Source organism: Natrix helvetica (assembly GCF_964273705.1).
Source record: "Natrix helvetica genome assembly, chromosome: 4".
NCBI classification, from domain to species: domain Eukaryota; kingdom Metazoa; phylum Chordata; class Lepidosauria; order Squamata; family Natricidae; genus Natrix; species Natrix helvetica.
The window spans coordinates 146453426-146474554 of record NC_138550.1 but is presented as its reverse complement, the minus strand read 5'-3'; the positions used below and the strand labels follow the sequence as shown (position 1 = coordinate 146474554).

Sequence of the window (21129 nt, the reverse complement as noted above, 5' to 3'; positions counted from 1 at the left end):
GGGAAAGTGGAACCATAAGTTTCAGTATGACCACTGTAAATGTGACTGCTTGTGACTTATATGCCATGAAACTCTCCCTATACATTTTACAGTGGCCTATAACAGTGATGGCTAACCTTTTTATTGCCACATGCCGAAAGGGCGTGCACACACCCATAGTGCAATGTGTGCGTGCCCCCACGCATGCATGTATGACCACCCGCGCTCTTGCACTTGACCCCACGCAGGAGTGGCAGAGACCCAAAAGCCTGCATGCAACCTGTGACATGTGTGCCATAGGTTCGCCGTCACGGGCCTATAAGAACAAAGTACAAAGTACAAAGGCAAGACAATTGTACAGGTGTTTTTATTTTCTTGGGTGGATGCAATGCTTAGTATCTTGTAAACGTAAAACATTCAGAAAGCATCGACTGAATATCAGTCTGCACATATTTTACATCACAATTCAATTACAATGTTTATAGCACATCTATGAAAAACACAGTGAACAATGGCATGTTTTCCCCACTATCTTGCTGTATAAACAAGGTCTTGATGAGGCATGGCATGAAAGCGGAATGACCTCCTTTAGTTTCTTACTCTTTAAATAAAGGACTATTTATAAATACACTTTTGATTCTCTCAATATACAATTACTGACCTGATCTATTAAAAACAATAATTACATTTCTCTTTAAAAAGAAAATGTCAAGGGATCAACCACCAAGCGGATTGTTCTCCTATGCAAAGGGAGAAAGAAGCAAGCACGGGTTTATGAGAGATTTAGGAGCGACATTCTTCAACCTTTTTTGCTTGTACATCAACACTATGAGAAGATCACTAGATTCAGAAAGAAGCTACTTGAAGTCAAGCAAGTTGCAGTCTATCTTGTAGTACACGTAAGGGTAGTATTCTTGCTGACTGAGATTCAAACCTGGAATATCCATGGTTGCCTGAAAGTTTTAAAAAACATTAATTATAGAGTTAATTTAGCTCCCAAAATTAATGGTCACATCTTTGTTTCACATATATAAAAATTATCCCCCCCCCCTTCAAATCAAAGGAATCTCAGCACTGCCTTTTCATACTTGAAGCTGAGTCTGAGGCTAGACAGACACTATCTTAAATCATTATCTTAATGTTTTAATCTGGATTTCTGCATTGGGCAGGGAATTGGATTCTGTGATCCCCTCCAACAATATGAAATCAGAAAAAATCTACTCAGTGTTATGGCAAAACCTGCAGATAACCTCTTTATAGTATAGATTACTTACATCGATGATTGCTGCAGCACTACTATCAAGATGTTTGTACAATTCATAGAGGACCTCTCTCAATTTCTTCATTGTTCTCTTGTTGGGTTGAAGGAGCATAGCCTGGAAATTAACTGGCAAGCCATACCTAAATAAATGACAAAGTCATTGTTTGCAAAGGCTAATTAACTTGGGGGGGGGGGGGGGGAAGGGAGGCAGAGATGGAGAGAAGAATATTCATCACTCACATCATTATATCTGACACAATTTTTTTTAGTGTTGGGTTCCAATTTCTCTTTCAATTTAAGACATATTTTCAGTGCATTTTTGAAGCACTATAACATAAGTTCGCTATATCATGTATGTATGCATGCATGTATGTATGTATGCATGCATGTATGTATGTATTTCACAGAACTGGTCATTGGTACCCAAAAGGTTGGAGACTGCTGATGTAACTGGTTAAGGACAGTCGTTTTAAAATGATGTACACCTCCCAGATGTATGGCACCAAGTCACTTGTTTTGGGATGGTTATAGAAATAGAAATTAAATCTTTTGCTGCATAATGAAAACACAGATCATAAAATTGACTTGAAGGGATTAGCAACTGGGTAAAAGCAGGATGACATACTAAACTGCAGTATTCTATGCCTGAAGCAGAAGTTACCAATTCTCCTCTCACAATTGCATTAACCTAAGTTGAACTGTATGAGTTCAGATAGTGAGGGGCTTTTATTATAGTTTCATTCTTATTTATATAGATGTAACTTGCAAAGGTTTTTTTATTAGACAATTCATTTCATCTACGGAGTTTGGTACTTTTAAAAGGGAGTTCATCTACCAAGATTTACTAAACTGAGATTATAAAATTGTTGTGTAATTTCTGAAGGAAAAGATAACTGTATCTGGCAACAAAGATTTAATACCTTAGAACAGATTCAACAAAGACTCTTAGGGCTTTCACATGAATCCATGCAATAAAAGCTTCACTGAAATTCACTTTTAGCCACCGGACTAGAGGCCCCTGTGATTAAACAGAGAAAAGCAAGCAGACACTGTAAACATTAGAAGACTTTTTCCTAAATATTTAAAATGTGTATGTGTGGGCGCAAAACAATGGTTATACACTTCTTTCAAATAATAGGCCAAAGCACATCAGGATAATTGAACTAATTAAGTACAGTCAATGTATTTTATATTTTAAGCATTTATACGTTGCCATTTTATTATTCAGAACTCAAATATTATTTAACAACATCAAAAATTGCAGTATCTGTTTTAGGACTAGTGAAACTGAACATCACGTCATCTCAACTGGACAACTTAATAATCCTGCACAGAATCAGATTCTTGGCAATGCAGGATGTAAGTATCCCTGCCAGCATATCATTCATCTCACATGAAGAAGTGTTAGTGTCCACCACCTATTCACACTTTCAAACAACTACCGTATTTTTGGGAGTATAAGACGCACAGGAGTATAAGAAGCAGCAAGGTTTTGAAGAGGAATTTTTTTTAAAAAAGGTTTTGCACTCTGCAAACCTCCCCAAATGGGGAGGAAAAATGGGCCCGTTTTTTTTTCTTTCAAAAAAAGGGCATGAATAGCCCTTAAGAGGTTTGTAGAGTGCTCTTAGGGGGTGGGGGTGGGGCCAAAAACGAGCAAAAAATTGCCATTTTTCACGAAAATGGGGCCGGTTTTTTGTCAAAAAAGGGGCATGCATAGCCTTTAGGAAGCTTATAGAGTGCTGCTGTAGGCTTGGAGGGCAAAAAATTGGCCTTTTTTTTTTTTGCTCATTTCTGCCCTCCCCAGCCCCCAGGAGCTCTCTGAAAGCCTTCTAAAAGCTATGCACACCTATTTTGGTGGTGGGATTTCGGGAGGCAAAAAATGCTGTGTTCAGTGTATAAGACGCACCCAGATTTTCAGCCTCTTTTTTGAGGGAAAAAAGTGTGTCTTATACTCTGAAAAATACGGTAAGTTGTTAGAATATTTCTTGTAGTTTGGCTGAAAACAATATTTACTTTCTTGCCATTTCTGATCACTGTTTTCAGATGTAATCTTTGCAATCTGTTCTCATCTCCTATGCGACAATCTTTCAAGTACTTGAAGATTATTATATGTTCTTTTAATTTTTCCTTCTGCATAAATAAGTCACCTGCTCCTCCAAGGACTTCATTTGCAGACTTCTCAACATCCTAGTCAGTATATTTTGTAATTTCTCTATGAAAAATAGTTTAATCTATTTTTCATAGCCTGGGTATTATTCCTCTTATTATAGCCTATGACTATTAACTTTTTCTTTAAAAAAAATAACCACAATGTTGCATCAAGTTCAATTTGGATTAAGACACTAATCATTTTCTTTCATATCTCTATCAACCCAGGTCTTCCCTACCCTGTACTTGTATTATTCATAACAAGATGCATAAATTTATATTTAAAATTGCCAGAGTTATTTTGAATATTGCTTCTGACTTCTATTGTTGTTGTTCAGTCGTTAAGTCATATCCAACTCTTTGCAACCCCATGGATCATAGCATGCCACCCCCCACCCCCCATCCTCCATTGGCTCCCTTAGTTTGACCAAATTCATGTTCATTGTGTTGATGACAATATCTAACCAGCTCATCCTCTGCTGTCCCTTTCTCCTTTTGCCTTCCAACTTTCCCAGCATCAAGGTCTTTTCCAATGAATGGTCTCTTCTCATCTGGTGGCCAAAATATTTGAACTTCAGCTTCAGTATCTATCCTTCCAAAGGACAGTCAGGGTTGATTGTCTTTAGGATTGACTGATTTGATCTCCTTGCAGTCCAAGGGACTCTCAAGAGTCTTCTCCAACACCACAATTCTAAAGCATCAATTTTTCAGTGCCCCCTTTCATAAGGTCCAACTCTCATTGTCATACATCATGACTGGTTTTCCCAGTAGTAATATATTCTATGGTTGTGAGAAAATAAATCTGAGGCTGCTGGCTACATTTGGGAAAAACAGCTGCAACCTGGCAGAATGCTTTCCATCCCCACCTCCCCAAAGCTCAGTTCAGCTCATGCCTTTTCCCAAAAGATTCTAATAGTCGAAACATGAGATGACATGTGCTTATTCATTCATTCCTCCATTCAGTTTATTCACAAGCATTCATGCAAGAGTTTTAGCTGTTTGGCTAATTAAGCCACACCGTAACATTTTAAAGAACGTGCAGATGTGCGCAGAAAGCACAGGCCCTTCCCTTGTAAAAGAACTCTAAGACCATTGTGAGTGGGTGGGAGAAAAGGAAATAGGAAGACAGCAAGCAGACAAAGAAGCAATAATGTCTGGAAATTGGCATATAGGAAGGCAAGAGGGCTATAATTCCAACAAGTGTAAGGCCTTTTGGAGGGAGCAAATGTTGTATGCCATTTTACAAACTTTAAGACTTTTTTTAAGGTTTGAGCATTAAAGACTTATTTACATGGCTACATCAACTAGTATTTCCAAGGAGGATGAAGTTAACCCAGAGCAACAGTTTATGGGTGTGTGTCACAATTAAGCATTATGTACAATTATCTGCTATGCTAAAGTGTTGCTCATCCTTGGAAAATGAAGAACCCTCATACAGGTAGTCCTCAACTTACAACCGTTCCGTTCAACTGTTCAAAGTTATGACGGCACTGAAAAAATGACTTATGACCGCTTCTCACATTTACGATCGTCCTCATCCCTGTGGTCATGTGACCAAAATTTAGATGCTTGACAACTGGCATGAGTTTATGACGGCCATAGTGTTGAGATCATATGATTACCTTTTGCAATCTTCTGATCAGAAGATAATAAAATGGGGCAAAATTCACTTAACTGTCTTGCTTAGCAACAAAAATTTTGGGCTCAATTGTGATTGTAAATCAAGGACTACCTATGACTACCTGATCATAGTTATCCTTATCAGAACTTGTTTAGCAGCCAAAATCAGAAAATTAATTTTTTAGCAATCTAAAACAGTTCAGTCCAACTCATTGGCTTAATAAATTGTCAGTAAGGACCTGTTAGAAAGCCAGTAAAATGTTTTGCTAAAAAGTGCTATTCTTGTTATCTGCTTGACTATAATTCTATTTAAAATGAGAAAGATGACTTGATTCTTGATAAAGTCAAGTTGCTTCTTAGTAATCGATGTATTCTTTCCTAGACATTCACTGATTCATCCTTTAATAAACTATTCTAAAAATTCACTACAAACTGCGAAAGATTATGAATAATAGTTCTTAAATGATACCTACATGTTCTTTTAGAAAAGAACACATCTGGCGTTTAATACCTAAAGTCACTTCCTTATCTGCCAGGGTGCCCTTGCATCGTTCATTCTATCATTTGCAGGTCAAATATAATTCCGATGGAAAAAAAATAACCTGGAACACAAGTGGGAGTGAGTACTACACCTAAACTAGAGCTTCTTTGATACTTCTTGTTAAATACTTTTTTTAAACATTTAGTAATGACTGAAACAGAGCTTATTTGTTAACCAGTGGCTGCACCATGTTTGTGTGAAAAAAAAACCTAAAAAGAACATCAGCAATGAAACTATTGATTCTGAAAAATTACTTCTGTATTTAATGCAAAAATATCAATGAACTTACAAACTGTTTTTTCTTATCAGTAGACAGCCGGTTCATTTCCTCTTTATCTGCCTTCATTTCTTCTTCATTATACTGAAAGTCACGGACCATAAACCTGCACAGGGAAAGAAGTGCAATTCGTAAATTTCTGTGCAGCTATTCCTTAACAAGAAAATAAGGCAGGGTTGCACTTACTTGTTTTCTCTTGCTTTATGTTTGAACTCATCCACTGCCTTCCTGAATAAAGTGACGCTACAGAGATAACTATCCTGGTCCTCAGAAAGGACGCTGCAAAGTAAAAGATGCCAGGACCCATAAGACAGGAAGCCTTAATGAAACCACAAACTGGAATAAAAACCGAAGTTGTAATTCAAAGCTTGTAAATTGATTTAGTGTTTTGTATTACATTGTAACATTTAGTTTACAATAATAGATTTAAGGCAGTATGGTTCCATTAGAGAACAGTAACTGCAGTTCACCTACTACGCTATCCTTTTAACAAAAGTAACATAGATGGCATATTTTACACAATAAGCCCATTCTTCCCAACAAACAATGGCTATACAAACTTCATTATTTCAGGAAATACTCAGTGCCAATCTAAGTGTCCAACACAAAAGTGCTTTTGGTAGCCACATATACTGAATGAAAAACATGAAGTACATAGTTTGAGGGAAGTGGTTAGAATAAGAGTTCTTCTTGGTCTGCACTCACAAAATTGTGTGCAATTTGGTACTATTTCACCAATATACCATATTTTTCGGAGTATAAGACGCACCTTTTTTCCTTGAAAAAGAGGCTGAAAATCTGGGTGCGTCTTATACATCGAATACAGCTTTTTTTTTTTGCCTCTCAAAGCCTCGCCCCTTCACCAAAATGGCCGTGCATAGCCTCATGGAGGCTTTCAGAGCTCCTGGGGGCTGGTGAGGGCAGAAATGAGCAAAAAATGGGCCGTTTTTTGTCGTCCCCCCCAGCCCCCAGCAGCACTATATAAGCCTCCATAAGGCAATTTTTTTGACAAAAAATGAGCCCGTTTTCGCGCTCCACTCTGCAAGCCCCCCCAAGGCTATTCATGCCTTTTATTGGGGAAAAAAACCCGGGCCTGTTTTCATGATAAACCGGCTGTTTTGGGGAGTTTTGCAGAGTGCAAAAACTTTTTTCCCCTTTCTGAAAGCTCTTTAACTGATTGATGAGAATTACATTGATCAAGTGTTGTGCCAGCAGAAACACCTACCTATCTACTGTATTTCTCTCTCTCTCTATTTCTCTCTCTCTATCCCTCTACCTACCTACACCCTCTCTCTCTCCCTACATACCTACTGTATTTCTCTCTCTCCCTCTACCTACCTACCCTCTCTCTGTCTCACCCTACCTACTGTATTTCTCTCTCTCTATCCCTTTATCTACCTACCTACCTACCTGCTCTCTCTCCCTACCTATCTACTGTATTTCTCTCTCTTTCTATTTCTCTCTCTCTCCCCCCCTATTTACCTACCTACCGACACTTTATTTCTCTCTCTCTCTCTATCCCTTTATCTACCTACCTACCTAACTACTCTCTCTCTCCCCCTACCTACCTACTGAATTTCTCTTTCTCTCCCTCTCTATCCCTCTATCTACCTACCTACTTTTTTAAAAAAATTGCCTCTTCCAAACCTTGGTGCGTCTTATACTCAGAAAAATACGGTAGTTTATCTAATAAAGAATATTACTGAATCATACAGTTGGAAGGGATCTTGGAGGTCTTGTAGTCCAATCCCCTGTCTAAGACAGGAGTCTTCATATCACCCAGACAAATGATTGTGCAATCTTTTTTGGACTGAATCTCCTTCTGAATTTCCACCCATTGCTTCTTGTCCTACCCCCAGGTGGAGAATATGGAGAACAAATCGATGCCCTCTTCCCTCTGGCAAATGATAGACCGCTATCATCAAGAACAATTGAGATCATAACTAGGCTGATGGACTGCATTAATATGTGATGATTTGTCTGTTTTGGTTTTGTGTAATTTGTGTTTAGAGTTAATATATACTCTAAAGAGCCGTGGCGGTGCAATGGTTAGAACCCAGTAATGCAGGCTACTTCTGCTGACTGCCAGTTCCCAGTGGGTCAGCAATTCGATTCTCATCAGGCTCAAGGTTGACCCATCCTTACATCCTTCTAAGGTCAGTACAATGAGGACCTGGATTGTTGGGGACAATATGCTGACTCTGTAAACCACTTAGAGAGGGCTGTAAAGCACTGTGAAGCGGCATATAAGTCTAAATGTTATTGCTATTGCTATACTTCAGATTATATTTTATTCAACAAACCATAGCTTAGCACAGTAGTTTGGGGGGACGGGGGGGGAGCAAAGTGGTAAAACTTCACAGACCAAGCTACACATCAACAGAGTACAAATGGCCTCCACACAAGCGTATTTGAGTACAGAGAACTAGCATCGGTTCTGCAGAATATAGTTTGAGTAGTAAAATTCAATTCAAAATCAAATAACAAAGATGAACGTTTTAGGGAGAAAAAAATATTTAGACTATTGAACACATGGAATCTTTAAAACAGGGGTGTCCAAACTTGGCAACTTTAAGACTTGTGGACTTCAACTCCCAGAATTCCCCAGCTAGCAGAGCTGGCTGGGGAATTCTGGGAGTTGAAGTCCACAAGTCTTAAAGTTGCCAAGTTTGGACACTCCTGCTTTAAAACATATATTCAATCCATTGTGATTTGTACTCCAATCTATTGCTCCAAGAATCAAGTATATTAAAAGGGTATGAAAAGTGAAAGAAGATTACTTGCTGGATCGAGGGACTATCATATCTGTCAAAGTTTCATACTGCTTCATCCAATCAGTGTAATTCATCCTGAAATAAAAAGATAGATTTTCATTGAGAATATTACATCGGTGTGTATCTATGGCAAGAGAAATCGGGGAGCATGAAACTAGTGCCTTTCCACATACATATAGATAACAAATGAAAGTGCCTCCTATCCCTGCAAACTTAGCACACCAAAGTCCTTTCCAAAGGAGGGGCATGTATCAAAAGAACAGTCATGCCATTTTAATGAACAATTGATGACTGTTTTATGGCTGGAAATGAAAACAAGAGTCTAGGACATGGAAAAACCAGTCAGCGTTTTGGAAACGCATTAGTATATGCAAATAGTTATAAATACAGTGGAGTAAAGGACTTGATTCTATCCTATATACACCTGTGTTAAGACTGGGAATTACTGTTTTTTTCTACTGTGAAAGAAAACCTGTGAAATGCTAGTGAAACTAGTTGAACTCCTTTTAAAATTACATTTTTTAAATTTAAATTTGCACTAATTATATTAACAGCTATTTTGTGGCTCAAAAATATGTTAAATAAATAAAATCTGCAATATCTTATTTCTGCCTAGGTTTTTATTAGTTTTAAAGTGTGTTTTTCTAAAGTAACACTGTTTTAGTAGAAATGTTCGTTTTTTTTTCTTCAAAAAATGAACATCATTAATATTTTTCTAAAAATTCAGCTAGAACACAAGTAGAATATACTTTGATTACAGTATTATTACAAAAGAAACAATCTTATTATTAGAATTACCAATATTTTACTGAAATTACTGGGTAGGATGCAGAGTTAGACAAAGATAATCAAGTTCTAAGAAGCAAAATTCAGACTGATTTTGGTAAATTCTATAAACTAGCAGCTAAACAACTCAAGCAACTCAGTAAGTGAAATTGCACGCTGTGGTGATTTTACTTGACTTATTTAATTTTAAGGATGTATATTTTATTATGATAATAACAATTTCAATTTATATGGAACTATAATATTTAGGATTAATTTCAAGTTTGCTCTTTATGAGCAGTCCTTGGTTAATGACCACCCCATTTAGCAATTGTTTCAACTTACGACAGTATTGGGAAAGTAGAATTATGACTGATCCTTGAACATAAGATATTCACCGCATCCTTACGGTCATACAATCACCAATTGCAACAGATGGCTTCCAACAAACAAAGTCAATGAGGAAGCTGGCAATAAGTAACAAGTCAAAGCATTTGACATCCTACGTAACAACCACTGGTGATTGGCTTAACAATCACAGTGAAACACCTAAGTCAGGCAAGATCACGTAATTCACTTAATGACTATGGCGCTTACAGATGGAATTGCCAGTCCCAATTACAGTCACTAAGTCTTGACTACATGTACTATAGTTTCTCTAAAGATTGTATAAATCCTTTCAAAGTCCATCTGTTGAAATTGGGGGCAATCTACTATTTTTAAAAGATGTACCACATTTTCATATATGCCTTTCATTTATATATGCGACTTCATTTAAATCTTTCACTGAACAAAAAGCTCTTTCTCCTCTTGGACTTTTCTTGTCTGTTTTCTTTTAGGACATAAAATATTGACTTACTTTGGTACAACTACTAACAATGTAATTAAGTACTCAGAATCAAGTACAAAGTCATCCTTCTTCACAATTTCAGCCAAACTTCTTGTTAGCAAACTTCCCCTGTCAAAGCAGAAGAAGAAGATGAGGAAGTGAGTGTTCTACTTCAATCTTTAAATGGATATAAGTACTATTCATTCAGGTGGAGTTCCACCTGGAAGTGCCTCTGTGCTTATGACACGAATGCGATTCAGGCAGAGAGCAAGACTTTCCACAGATCTCTCTTTTTTTCCCTCCTTTGCGAAATTAACATTATTGATGTAACTTTCTATAATACATGCTGGAAAACTCAATAGATCTTTATAGGTTTATACTTACGTTTGATTAGATTTGATTACAATGAGGTTAGTGAGGTTAAAAGACATTCTATAAAGCCAGCACAACACTTAATGCTCCTTTACCAGCTAGATATACAAGGTTGCATTCCTATTCAAAACTTGTGTTTTAAAATTCAAGAGGCAGAATAGCTTCCTCTACATGTGCATCCTTTCAAGAATTTGAATATATATCAAATTGATCATCCGGTTCTGAGACAATGTTACAAAACAAGATGACAACTCACGCATTCTTCCTTTCCAAGTTCTGAAGGTTGCCTTTTAGGCTGTTGTATGCAGATGCCCTTGCCTTTAGATCATTATCAATCTGAGTCACTCCCTTTGAGAAAAAAAAAAACTAATTAGGACCTGTGTCTTAGAAGGAGAGACCCAAATTAAATATGTCTATAAAACCTATAACTAATTGCAAGCAGCCAAATAAAAAGAGAACGAATAAACAGAAAAAATGAGACAAATCAAATTAAGAGACTGAACTTCAATGATTCTTGTTTTTAGAAATGAACCAGGAAATATTACCAGGAAATAGGATTTTGAGCAGTCTGTAATTTAAAAAAAAGATGTATTATACTCAAAACCTTTTGTATTTTATGATTTTTTTTCTACTTTAATGTCCACAGAAAACTATGGTCAGATAGAAGCAACAAACCAGCAGTAGTTGCAGTGTTTCTTTGCAACAATTTTACCCACTTGATGTTTCTGGATTAAAACTTTTATCAATGGCAAAACACATTGTCAAAGTTTTACTCTGAAAAAAGCTTTTGTACCTCAAAAATCTACATATTAGATGTATATTTAAGAAACAAGGCCAATTTCTTTCAGTATAAATTACGGTATAAATTTAGCAAACAGGATTCCATTCATGAACTGCAATATGGGGTTCAGGAATGGAGTCTTATAATCTACAGGACACTTCAATATTCTGTTTCTCTGCTTCCTGACCAATTTGGCTGTTCCAAGATTGACAAGATGCAGAGGAGCTACAGAGCATTCTGGAATTTTTCAGAATGCTCCATTCCCTAAATCCCAAGATCTTGCATGTGTCTAGTGGTAACTACTAAAGTTTTAAAACCTCACATGTAACAGGAGGGAGAATAGTTAGCAAAAAATGAAATAACTAATCAGCTGAAGTAGCACAGCAATATAAAAATGTGTGTGTGTGTGTGTGTGTAGGCAAATAAACACGCATCTATAGAAAAACTGAACAAAATGATAAGTACTAAAATTCATACCAAAGATCTGTACATTTTAAAATATTTCAATAGTATTTACTCACAGGGAAATTATGTAATTCAAATGTATATGTGATATAAGTATTTTGAAAAAAAAAATCCTGAATATGTAAAATATTATCACTTTATGGTATTCACTTTATTTATGCAATAAAAATAGTCATTTCGTATTAATAATTAGCATACAAGCTCCATAGTCTTTTACATGTATAATCTTACCTTAGCAATTATTTCTGAAATATTCTTCAGAGACTGTTTGATTGGATACTTGGCCATGTCCCACTGGAATCTTGTTATGTAGGTGATCAAATCAACTGGGGGGAAACGATTAAATATTGAGCTAAATAAGCAAACCCCTACATCCTACAAAAATCATGTCTGATTCTCAGAGATTGACTGGACAAGTCTTTGCAGTTTTCTTGATGAAGTTTTTCAAAAGTGCATTGCCATTGCCTCCTTCCTAGGGCTGAGAGGTCCCCCAATTAGCTTTGTACACAAGGCAGAAAAGAACTGAAAATCTCCTGGTTTCTAGTCTAATGTTTTAACTACTATACCAAACTGATTTTCAGGATTCTCTTTATGACACTGCAAACACAAGATTTAATAAAGGCTGTTTTATTATGTTTGTGTTGCTTTTATGCAAAATATTTTTTTTCCAAAACGGATTTATTTTCCACATAAGAATTGAAGGATAGTCTTCTATATACTCAACCCTCAGTATTCAAATACATTGTAGTAGCAAGACAAAATTTACCTCCATTGGCGAGAAGGTTTTCCTGAACTTTATCTCTACTGTCTTCCAACACATCAGCCATATATTGGGCCACCTTCTTGACAACACTGGAGACCAGAATGGGGAAGATTTAAGATTTTTATCTTAAAGAATATATATTTACTGTTTTTTTCCCCTTTGCATTACAAAAAAACAATCAGCCTCCCAGTTTAATTCCTGGCATCTCTGTATGGTATCCAGGACAGCAGGGGTCCACAACCATTGGGCCACTGACTGGTACCAGTCCGTGGTCTGTTAGGAACCGGACCATGCAAGCAGCAGGTGAGTGAGCAAAGCTTTATCTGCACATGCATGGGATCTAGGCTGCGTGCAAACCACACACACACACCCAGTCCTGGAAAAATTGTCTTCCACAAAACCTGTTCCTGGTGCCAGCCAGGTTGGGGATCACTGCAGGAGAGCTATTCCCAGTCACTATGAAGACATGCCACTAGATGGCCCTAGTAGTCTAACTTGGCCGAAGCTGCTTGTTATGTTCTTCTAGAGTCCATGGTTTAAAATATGTCAGATCGTGTTTATCATTAAGAACTACTGTCTGTCCCAATAAATGTGCCTGTTCTTTCTTCAGTTCTACTATCCCCCTTTCAAACAACATTTAATCCATTTATACATCTGGTTTTCACTTCCTACAGTTGTCTGAATCCTAAACACATCAGGCTTAACAGTTGAAACGTCTAGTGCAATAGACAGCCTCAGGCACAGAAATGTTAGCCAGTTAACAAAACTGCAAACACTTAAAGTTGGCATATTGATAAACTAGAAAGTTTTCAATAACTTTCTCGATTCTCCAAATTAACACTGTGCTCAAATAACTGATACCTTTCACTTCAAACAAACATCAGAAATTTCCATTTGAAACTGTTTCCAATCGTAATTGTTGTTGTCAGTTCCAATCCTAGTGTCAAAGTACAAATCATGAGTTATATTATTAAATATATTATTTGACTGTACAGGTAGTCCACAACCTGTAAACATTTGTTTAGCAACCATTCAAAGTTACAATGGCACTTTAAAAAGCGACTTATGCCTGATCTTTGTATTTACGACCGTCATAGCCTCCCAAAGGTCAAGTGATCAAAATTTGGGCACTTGGCAATCAACATGTATTTACAATGGTAGCAGCATCCTAGGATCATATGATCAAGCAGTCAATGTGGGAAGCTGGAGTCCCTTTAACATCCGCATGACCCAATTAACAACTGCTGTGATTCACTGAACACCCGTGGCAAAAAATCAGGTGCAACTCACTTAACGAGGCCTTGTTAAGAAATTCTGATTTCAACTGTGCTCATAAATCGAGGACTACCAGTATAATCTGAAGGAATTTTTACTGTCACTAACTAGTTAAGCCCAAACAATAGCAGTTAGAATGTCATGCTCAGTTTGACACAGAATAACTATACAGAAGTCATAAAGTGCTGATATATGAAAAAGTAGTGATTACCCTTCCACAAAGGTATCCAGTTTAGCCAGCTCATCAGATAAACCAACTAAGACATCGAGAGTGCCAACCTAAGGAGGGAAAGAATTATTTAGAAAAATATGCAAAAATATAAAACAGAAAAGAAACTGAGCCAAAAAGAAAAGGCTGAGCGTTTTATGGTGACATTTCCACCCCGAACCACCCCAACGAGGCCGTTGAAATGATGTCCCGGTGTTTGGAGGCCGTACGGGTCTGGATGGATGGCAACCGACTAAAACTCAACCCTTCCAAGACGGAGTGGCTGTGGCTTCCGGCCTCCCGGTTCAACCAGTTGCTTCCATCTCTGGCCATCGGGGGCGAGCAACTGGCCCCCATGGAACGGGTGCGCAATTTGGGCGTCCTCCTGGATGCCTGGCTGTCCATGGATGACCATGTAACAGCCGTGGCAAGGGGGGCGTTCCATCAGGTTCGCCTGATGCGCCAATTGCGCCCCTTATTGGACCGGGATGCCCTACGCACAGTCACCCATGCGCTGGTGACGTCTCGCCTGGACTACTGCAATGCTCTCTACATGGGGCTTCCCTTAAGATGCACTCGGAGACTGCAGTTGGTCCAGAACGCGGCCACGCGGGTGATTATGGGGAGGACTAGATACTCCCCTGTAACACCTCTCCTGCGCGAGCTGCACTGGCTTCCTGTAGTCTACCGAGTGCGTTTCAAGGTTTTGATTATGATCTTTAAAGCGCTTCATGGCACAGGACCTAGTTACATGCAGGATCGCATCCTGCCCCATACATCCCTACGACCAATCCGCTCACACAGAGAGGGACTTCTTCGGGTGCCGTCCGCTAAACAGTGTCAGGAGGCGACACCCAGGAGCAGAGCCTTCTCTGTGATGGGCCCAGCCCTGTGGAATGACCTCCCCCGTGACATCAGGATTACTTCCGATCTCCGCTCCTTCCGTGTACAGCTGAAGACACACCTCTTTCAATTATCTGGCCTGGCTCAACCGTAAATATTTTTCTCATTCCTCCTGACAGTCCTTTTAAATTTTTAAATTTTGTTATTACTAGTGGGGTATTTTAATGGTGATTTTTAGCTGTCTAAACGTGATGTAATTTGTTACCTCCTCCGTGCATGTATGTCTTTGTTTGTGTGTGTATTTGGATGTTTATGTGTTTGCACATATGTTTTATGTTTTATATGTTTTTATTGTACGCCGCCCCGAGTCCTGTCTGGAGAGGGAGCGGCTAATAAATTCAAATTTATTATTTATTATTATTATCATAAGCAAGTTCTTATTCAGTACAATAGGGTTAAGTTTCAAAAATGTGCAGCAGCTGGCAACCTGCATTTTAAAAAAAATTATTATGCCTTAATCCAACATAATAAAAATTATTTCATGGAAAACTTTCATCAAATTTAAAACTATTTCATACAGTATAAAAATGCTTTTTCATATATCAGTAATATCCAGTGCTCATTACTGCAAACCAGATGGGAGAAGCACATAGAGTATGAACAAAAGGTCAGTGGTTCCATTGCTAACTCTGGAAGCAAGGCTGTAAGAAATACTTGTCTGAAATACTGGAACCTTATGAGTTAGACACTACTGACTTACACAGACAGCTATGTATATAATATGTTCAGCTCCAAGCATAGAACTGTTTTCTTGTATTGTATAATGCACAACAAGCAATGTAAACATAGTATGTGTGTATAATTAAAAGTTGAATTGCTGAATTGATTAGAGCAAATAGCTTTGATTACATGTATGGATTATTATAAATATGACAGTAACCAGAGAGATAAATTAGATTATTTTTAGAAAATAAAGGGACTCTTTACTGGTATTGAACTAGTGCAAATCAAACCTTTATTGTCAACGCGCAACATGTGCGCAATGCTGTGGATTCAAGCTTCTCTACAGCAACTCCATAATCTTGGAAAGAGATGTCGCTGCTATAATGACAAGCGTCACAATTTTTATACCAGTTCTCCCAAATCAAATACAAAGCATTAGACAGCCCAATAAGATAGTACAGTACTGCCTACTTGCACTTCGTGAGTTAAATAATAATTTACAATTAATATCTTCAATATAAATTACTATAGCTGTATAATATACTTTATCAAAATGAATGTGATATATCCATCCTATTATCTAACCCCCCCCCCCCCCAATTTAAATTGCAATACAAAGTTAAACAGTAACATTTTGAACAGAAAAAAAAATCAGCTATACCTTTAAATCTGGAATGTTAAACTTTGCATTGCTGGACAGGTTATTATTTTTTATAGTTGCAGCACATAACTTCTCCCACGTTTGCTGACATGTCTTCTCCCCAGGAGCAGAAATCAGCCAGAACTCTGTCATTTTGGTCACGTTACTGCAATGATTATTTTGGAAAATAGAGTGATTTTTTTTTAGTTAAGAAGAAAATAAAATATTCAACTAAACAACAATATTCATTTTGAACACATAAGTTTAAATTCTCCATTGTCTTTAGGACAATGGAATTATCCAAATATCCAGTGGGATTACTCAACTATCCAAAGGTAGGAATTATCAAGGAAATATTGTGTAATTTTTCACATTTGCTAAAAATGGTATCATCCTAAAATTCATGTAGATTATCAAATTCTGAGCCATCAGTACCAGTTTATTGCAGACCCAGATTTTTTTTCTATATAGTTTTATTCAGCACATTGAAGGGTTGGTTTTCTCTTTTTTTCCAATGAAAATATACTACTGAAGCTATATTAATACAACAATGAAAATATACTACTGAAGCCATTTTAAGAATTAAATTGTACGGAGGGCGAGGCTGACATCGCGACAACACGACATGCAATCTTGGAGCTCCAGAATTGCTGTCGATATCTCTGCTGCTGGACAGTCCTTTAGGACCTAAACCATCCGGTAGAGATAGTGGTAGAGAAGGGCACGTCCTGCTGATCTCAGGGACATCACAAAGTCCCTGATTGATCCAGGAGAAGCTCTTTTTTCCCGCGAAAGAGAAGCAGCCATTGAAGCTGCAGAAGGTTAGGATAGCCCCTGAATGGAAGGAAAGCAGGAGAGAGAGTGTGTCGAAATGGTGAGATAAATTTTACTATTAGAGAACACCCAAAAAGACTTAGAGTAAAATTAAAATTGAAGACAGAAGAGAGCAAGCAGCAAATTAAGCCTGAATTATACTTAGTGTTATCTTTTTTTAAATTTTGTTTTCTTTTTTTGGATGAAACTTTTACAAATGCATCTTACTTTTTAAATTGGACTGGTTTCTTTTTTCCATCTTCTATTTTTCCTCTTTTTTCATATTTGTGGATTATGATTTTCCTTCTTTTCTTTTTACAATGCTCGGCTGGATTCTTTGCTTTTAAGCACTTTTTTTTTCTTAAGTTCGGAATTTAAAGAGAGGGGTAGAGGCAGGGGAAAAAGAAGCAACACTGCCATCTAGAGGCTGGAGGCTTGGAAACATTGTTTTTTTAATTTCCTTTGAACATCTGACTCATAACTTATACTTCAAGGCTCCTGATTTTGTTTATTGAAAGGGATAGTGGGAAGAGTACGGATTGTTTATGCAGGTGCTCTTCTGGAGTACTATCAATAGCTGGAGTGAAGAGAAAGCCTTGACTGGAAAGATTATAGTGAACTTGTTTGAAACTTAACAAAAAAGCTTTGGATGTTTTAGTGGCAGTGTTTATAACCTGGAAGAATGGCGCAACATGAAGAAGAAAAAGAATTAACATTGCAAATGATTATGTTAGAAATTCAAAAAATACAAATAAGTACAAAAAACATTGAAAAGAGGATGGAGAACATAGAACAAAAAACAGAAAAAATAGAGGGAAGAGTTGAAAATATTTATAAAATGATGATGAATTTTGAGGATACAGTTCAAAAAATTGAAGAGAAATATGAACAAAGTGATAACAAAATTGTTGATATTGTCAGCAAATCGAGCGTGGTTGGAAATGACAGGAGTGGAATATTGAAAGGAGAGATTAACGAACTGGAACCCAATCTCAAACCTCAAAACATGGAAGAAGAAAAGGGAGAAAATTTGGCGGAAACAATGAGAGAAATTCTGGCAGAAGCACTGGTGATAACTAAAGGCAAGCGGATGGAAGGAACAGATAGAGGATTTCAAGTCCTTACAAGATACACAAGGAACAACAAGGTGCCAAGGAAAGTCCACATAAGACTTAACAAGAAAACAATTAGAATACAAATACCACAAATGGCAAGAGATATAGGACTGCACTACTACTGGAAGGATATATGATGATGAAATGAAATGAAAGAATAAAAATTAAGTTAAACAGTTAAATTAAGAGTATGTATAAAATAAAGTAATAATAGTTATAGCTAAATAAATGATTAATAATGATAATAATGCATATATATACACTAGATTGATAATATGAAATTTTATATAAATTGTAAGTGAGGACTATGGAGAGGATGTTAAAAAGCTTTGTTATAAAAGATAAGTAATTATATATAGAATAGAATATAAAGATGTAATACTATTGGATGATTTCAGGATGATGCAATGAAATGCCATAATATAAATTTATTTTAAATTTAGACTATTTTATATAAAAAGGATGTAATAATAGCTATAGTCAAATGAAAGTTTAATAACCATAACAATTGCATACATATATATTAGAATGATGATATGAGTTTTTATGTAAATTGCAAATGAAGACTATTGTGAGAAAGCACAAAAGCTTTGTAACCAATTGACACACTGTAAGTAATTGGAGAAGGGTTTTTATTTTGTGTATGTTTATGTCTGTTTGTCTAAAAGTAAAAACTTTTATATAAAATAAAAGAATTAAACTGTATTATCATTGATATTATTTAAGGAACTATAATTCTAAAAAAGGAGAAGAATGGGAATCATTGCCAGACAACTCTAAATTGCCCAGCCCAATTCTTTGAAAAGAGGAAGCTATAACAGAGAGTCATTATTATTCTAGTGCAGATACAATATGCAGATTTATTTTTTCTGTCTTAATTCTAGAAATTTAGAGCCATAAAATAACCTAAGCAAATTGGTGGGAGTAATGGGAATCTGCACATAAATACTGGACTCTATATTCCACTTCATCCTTCCAAATGATTTTCTAATCTAGCTAATATTAATTGTTGCTCCCCTGATTAAAATGTTAACTTTTATAGAAATCACAATGTCCGAGGAAGAATAAAAGATTTACCTCACAATATCCATGCACATTGCCCTGAGTTTCAAGAACTCAATCAATAATGCAGGTGACTAAGTAAATTAATCAAATCAACAAACTGACGGGAGAAATAATTTATTTATACAAAAAATGTGTGAGTACACCCCTCTTAACAAAAGGCATTATCGTTTGCATTATATAACCACCATAATGGAAGAGCAAATACAGATACAAACTCAATGTAAACCACTCCAAATTTGATTGCAGAAAATACGACTTCAGCAACAGATTGGTCAATGCCTGGAATACACTACCTGACTCAGATGTTACATCTTCAAATCCCCATAACATTAACCTTACATTGTCTACTATTGACCTCACCCCATTCCTAAGAGGTCTGTAAGGGGCATGCATAAGTGCACCATCCTGCCTACTCTTCCTGTCTTACTTTCCCCATTTATTCGTACCCATTTCATTCATACTCATTTTTATTCTTATACCTATTATTTCGTAAACAATTGGCAAATATACATACATACATACATACTACATACATACATACATGTATGTATTGTGTCACAACCCCTGGTATGCCCAAATATGGGAGGGGACACACTGTTTCCCTTTGTCTGTCTTTCGGCTCACTCCAGGAGACCATCCAGGCAGAAAACCATATTTTTTTAATGTTGCCTTTGTTATATTTGTGTTGTATTTGTGCTGATATTTATTTTATTTATTTATCCGCACAAATACAACACACACACACACACACACACACACACACAATGTACTGTTCCCATACTGTGGTTAAATAAAATGCAGGGTTTTCCCTGGGAGATCATTGCATATTTCATGAAATTAAAGATGACCTTAATCTTTAGAGAATTTTAGCCAGAATTCCACCAGTCCTGGGCCCGGAATTTCTCTCCTTGAAGCCCCCCACCCTCGACCCAAACACGACCCATCACAGGGGTCAACTTTTCCTGAGCTACTTTCCATCCCCGGCTGAGTCGCCCTTAGCATAGGAAGATGTGCAAATGCCATGGAGAGAGAGAGAGAGAGACTCCATGGTCGGATGAGCCACGGCAGCCTTTTTCCCTACCCAGCCCCTCTCCAAGGACTAAAGAGTCCGCTGGTGGGGAATGATGGGAGCTGTAGTCCGACCTATCCCACGGTCTCTGCTGTGGGCCAAGAAACGCTCTGTCCTCCCCGCGGGCTCGTGCCCGCGATCAATGCATTTCCCAACCCGCGGAAGAGAAAGCTTCCCGGCTCGCTTCCTCCTTCCTTCCCCGAGGCGACCGACGGCTTTCCCTCCCCTCAGCGACCCGCTTCCACGGCCGCCATCGGGAGCCGACCGAGATACCTCTACCTACCCCCCCGACGCGCACCTGGCGGAAAGAAGCCGCGACCAGCCCGAATCGCAGCGGAGGCGGAACGAGCGCGAAGGAACCGGCGAGCTCTGCGGGACGGAAAACACACGTGACGGGCGTCACGAGGCGCCGCAGGAGGAGCTGGGCAGCCGCAGTGGAGCGGATGCGCCCCGCGACAGAAGCGGCTCGGTGCCGGTGGCGGCGAAGACCCGGAGTGGAGCCGCTTCGCCTTGGAGGAGCTTGCGGGAGCGGGAGGGGGGGTAATGAGGCTCCCTGGTGCGTTTTTCCTCATCTCAATATGCCAGTCATAAAAATAATAAATTAGGAGAAAAAGAAGCTGGGTTGTTTGGTTGGTTGGTTTGCTTGTTGGAGGTCATTTTTTTTATTCTTTTGAAAGAAGAATGATAAACAGTATTAAGTAACTTCATTAACGTAGATCCAAAATGTGCAAAGAAGAAAAGCTATAGAAAATAACAGAAAAACACTACAATTGTGAGTAAAGAGACAGGTACTGCAGAAATTT

General features: G+C 37.7%; 1 protein-coding gene across 1 annotated transcript; it reads right to left on the bottom strand.

The window, feature by feature from the left end:
* Positions 1-330: 330 nt before the first annotated feature.
* On the bottom strand, positions 331-20763 carry ATP6V1C1 (ATPase H+ transporting V1 subunit C1). The gene is made up of 13 exons (XM_081953020.1): positions 20625-20763; positions 16286-16430; positions 14062-14129; positions 12579-12664; positions 12044-12138; positions 10823-10914; positions 10225-10323; positions 8607-8675; positions 6013-6105; positions 5839-5932; positions 2161-2258; positions 1254-1380; positions 331-932 (listed from the first exon to the last, which is right to left on the bottom strand). Exons 2-13 carry the CDS (start codon positions 16415-16417, stop codon positions 837-839), a joined length of 1149 nt encoding a protein of 382 aa, XP_081809146.1. The 5' UTR covers positions 16418-16430; positions 20625-20763; the 3' UTR covers positions 331-836.
* Positions 20764-21129: the final 366 nt, after the last annotated feature.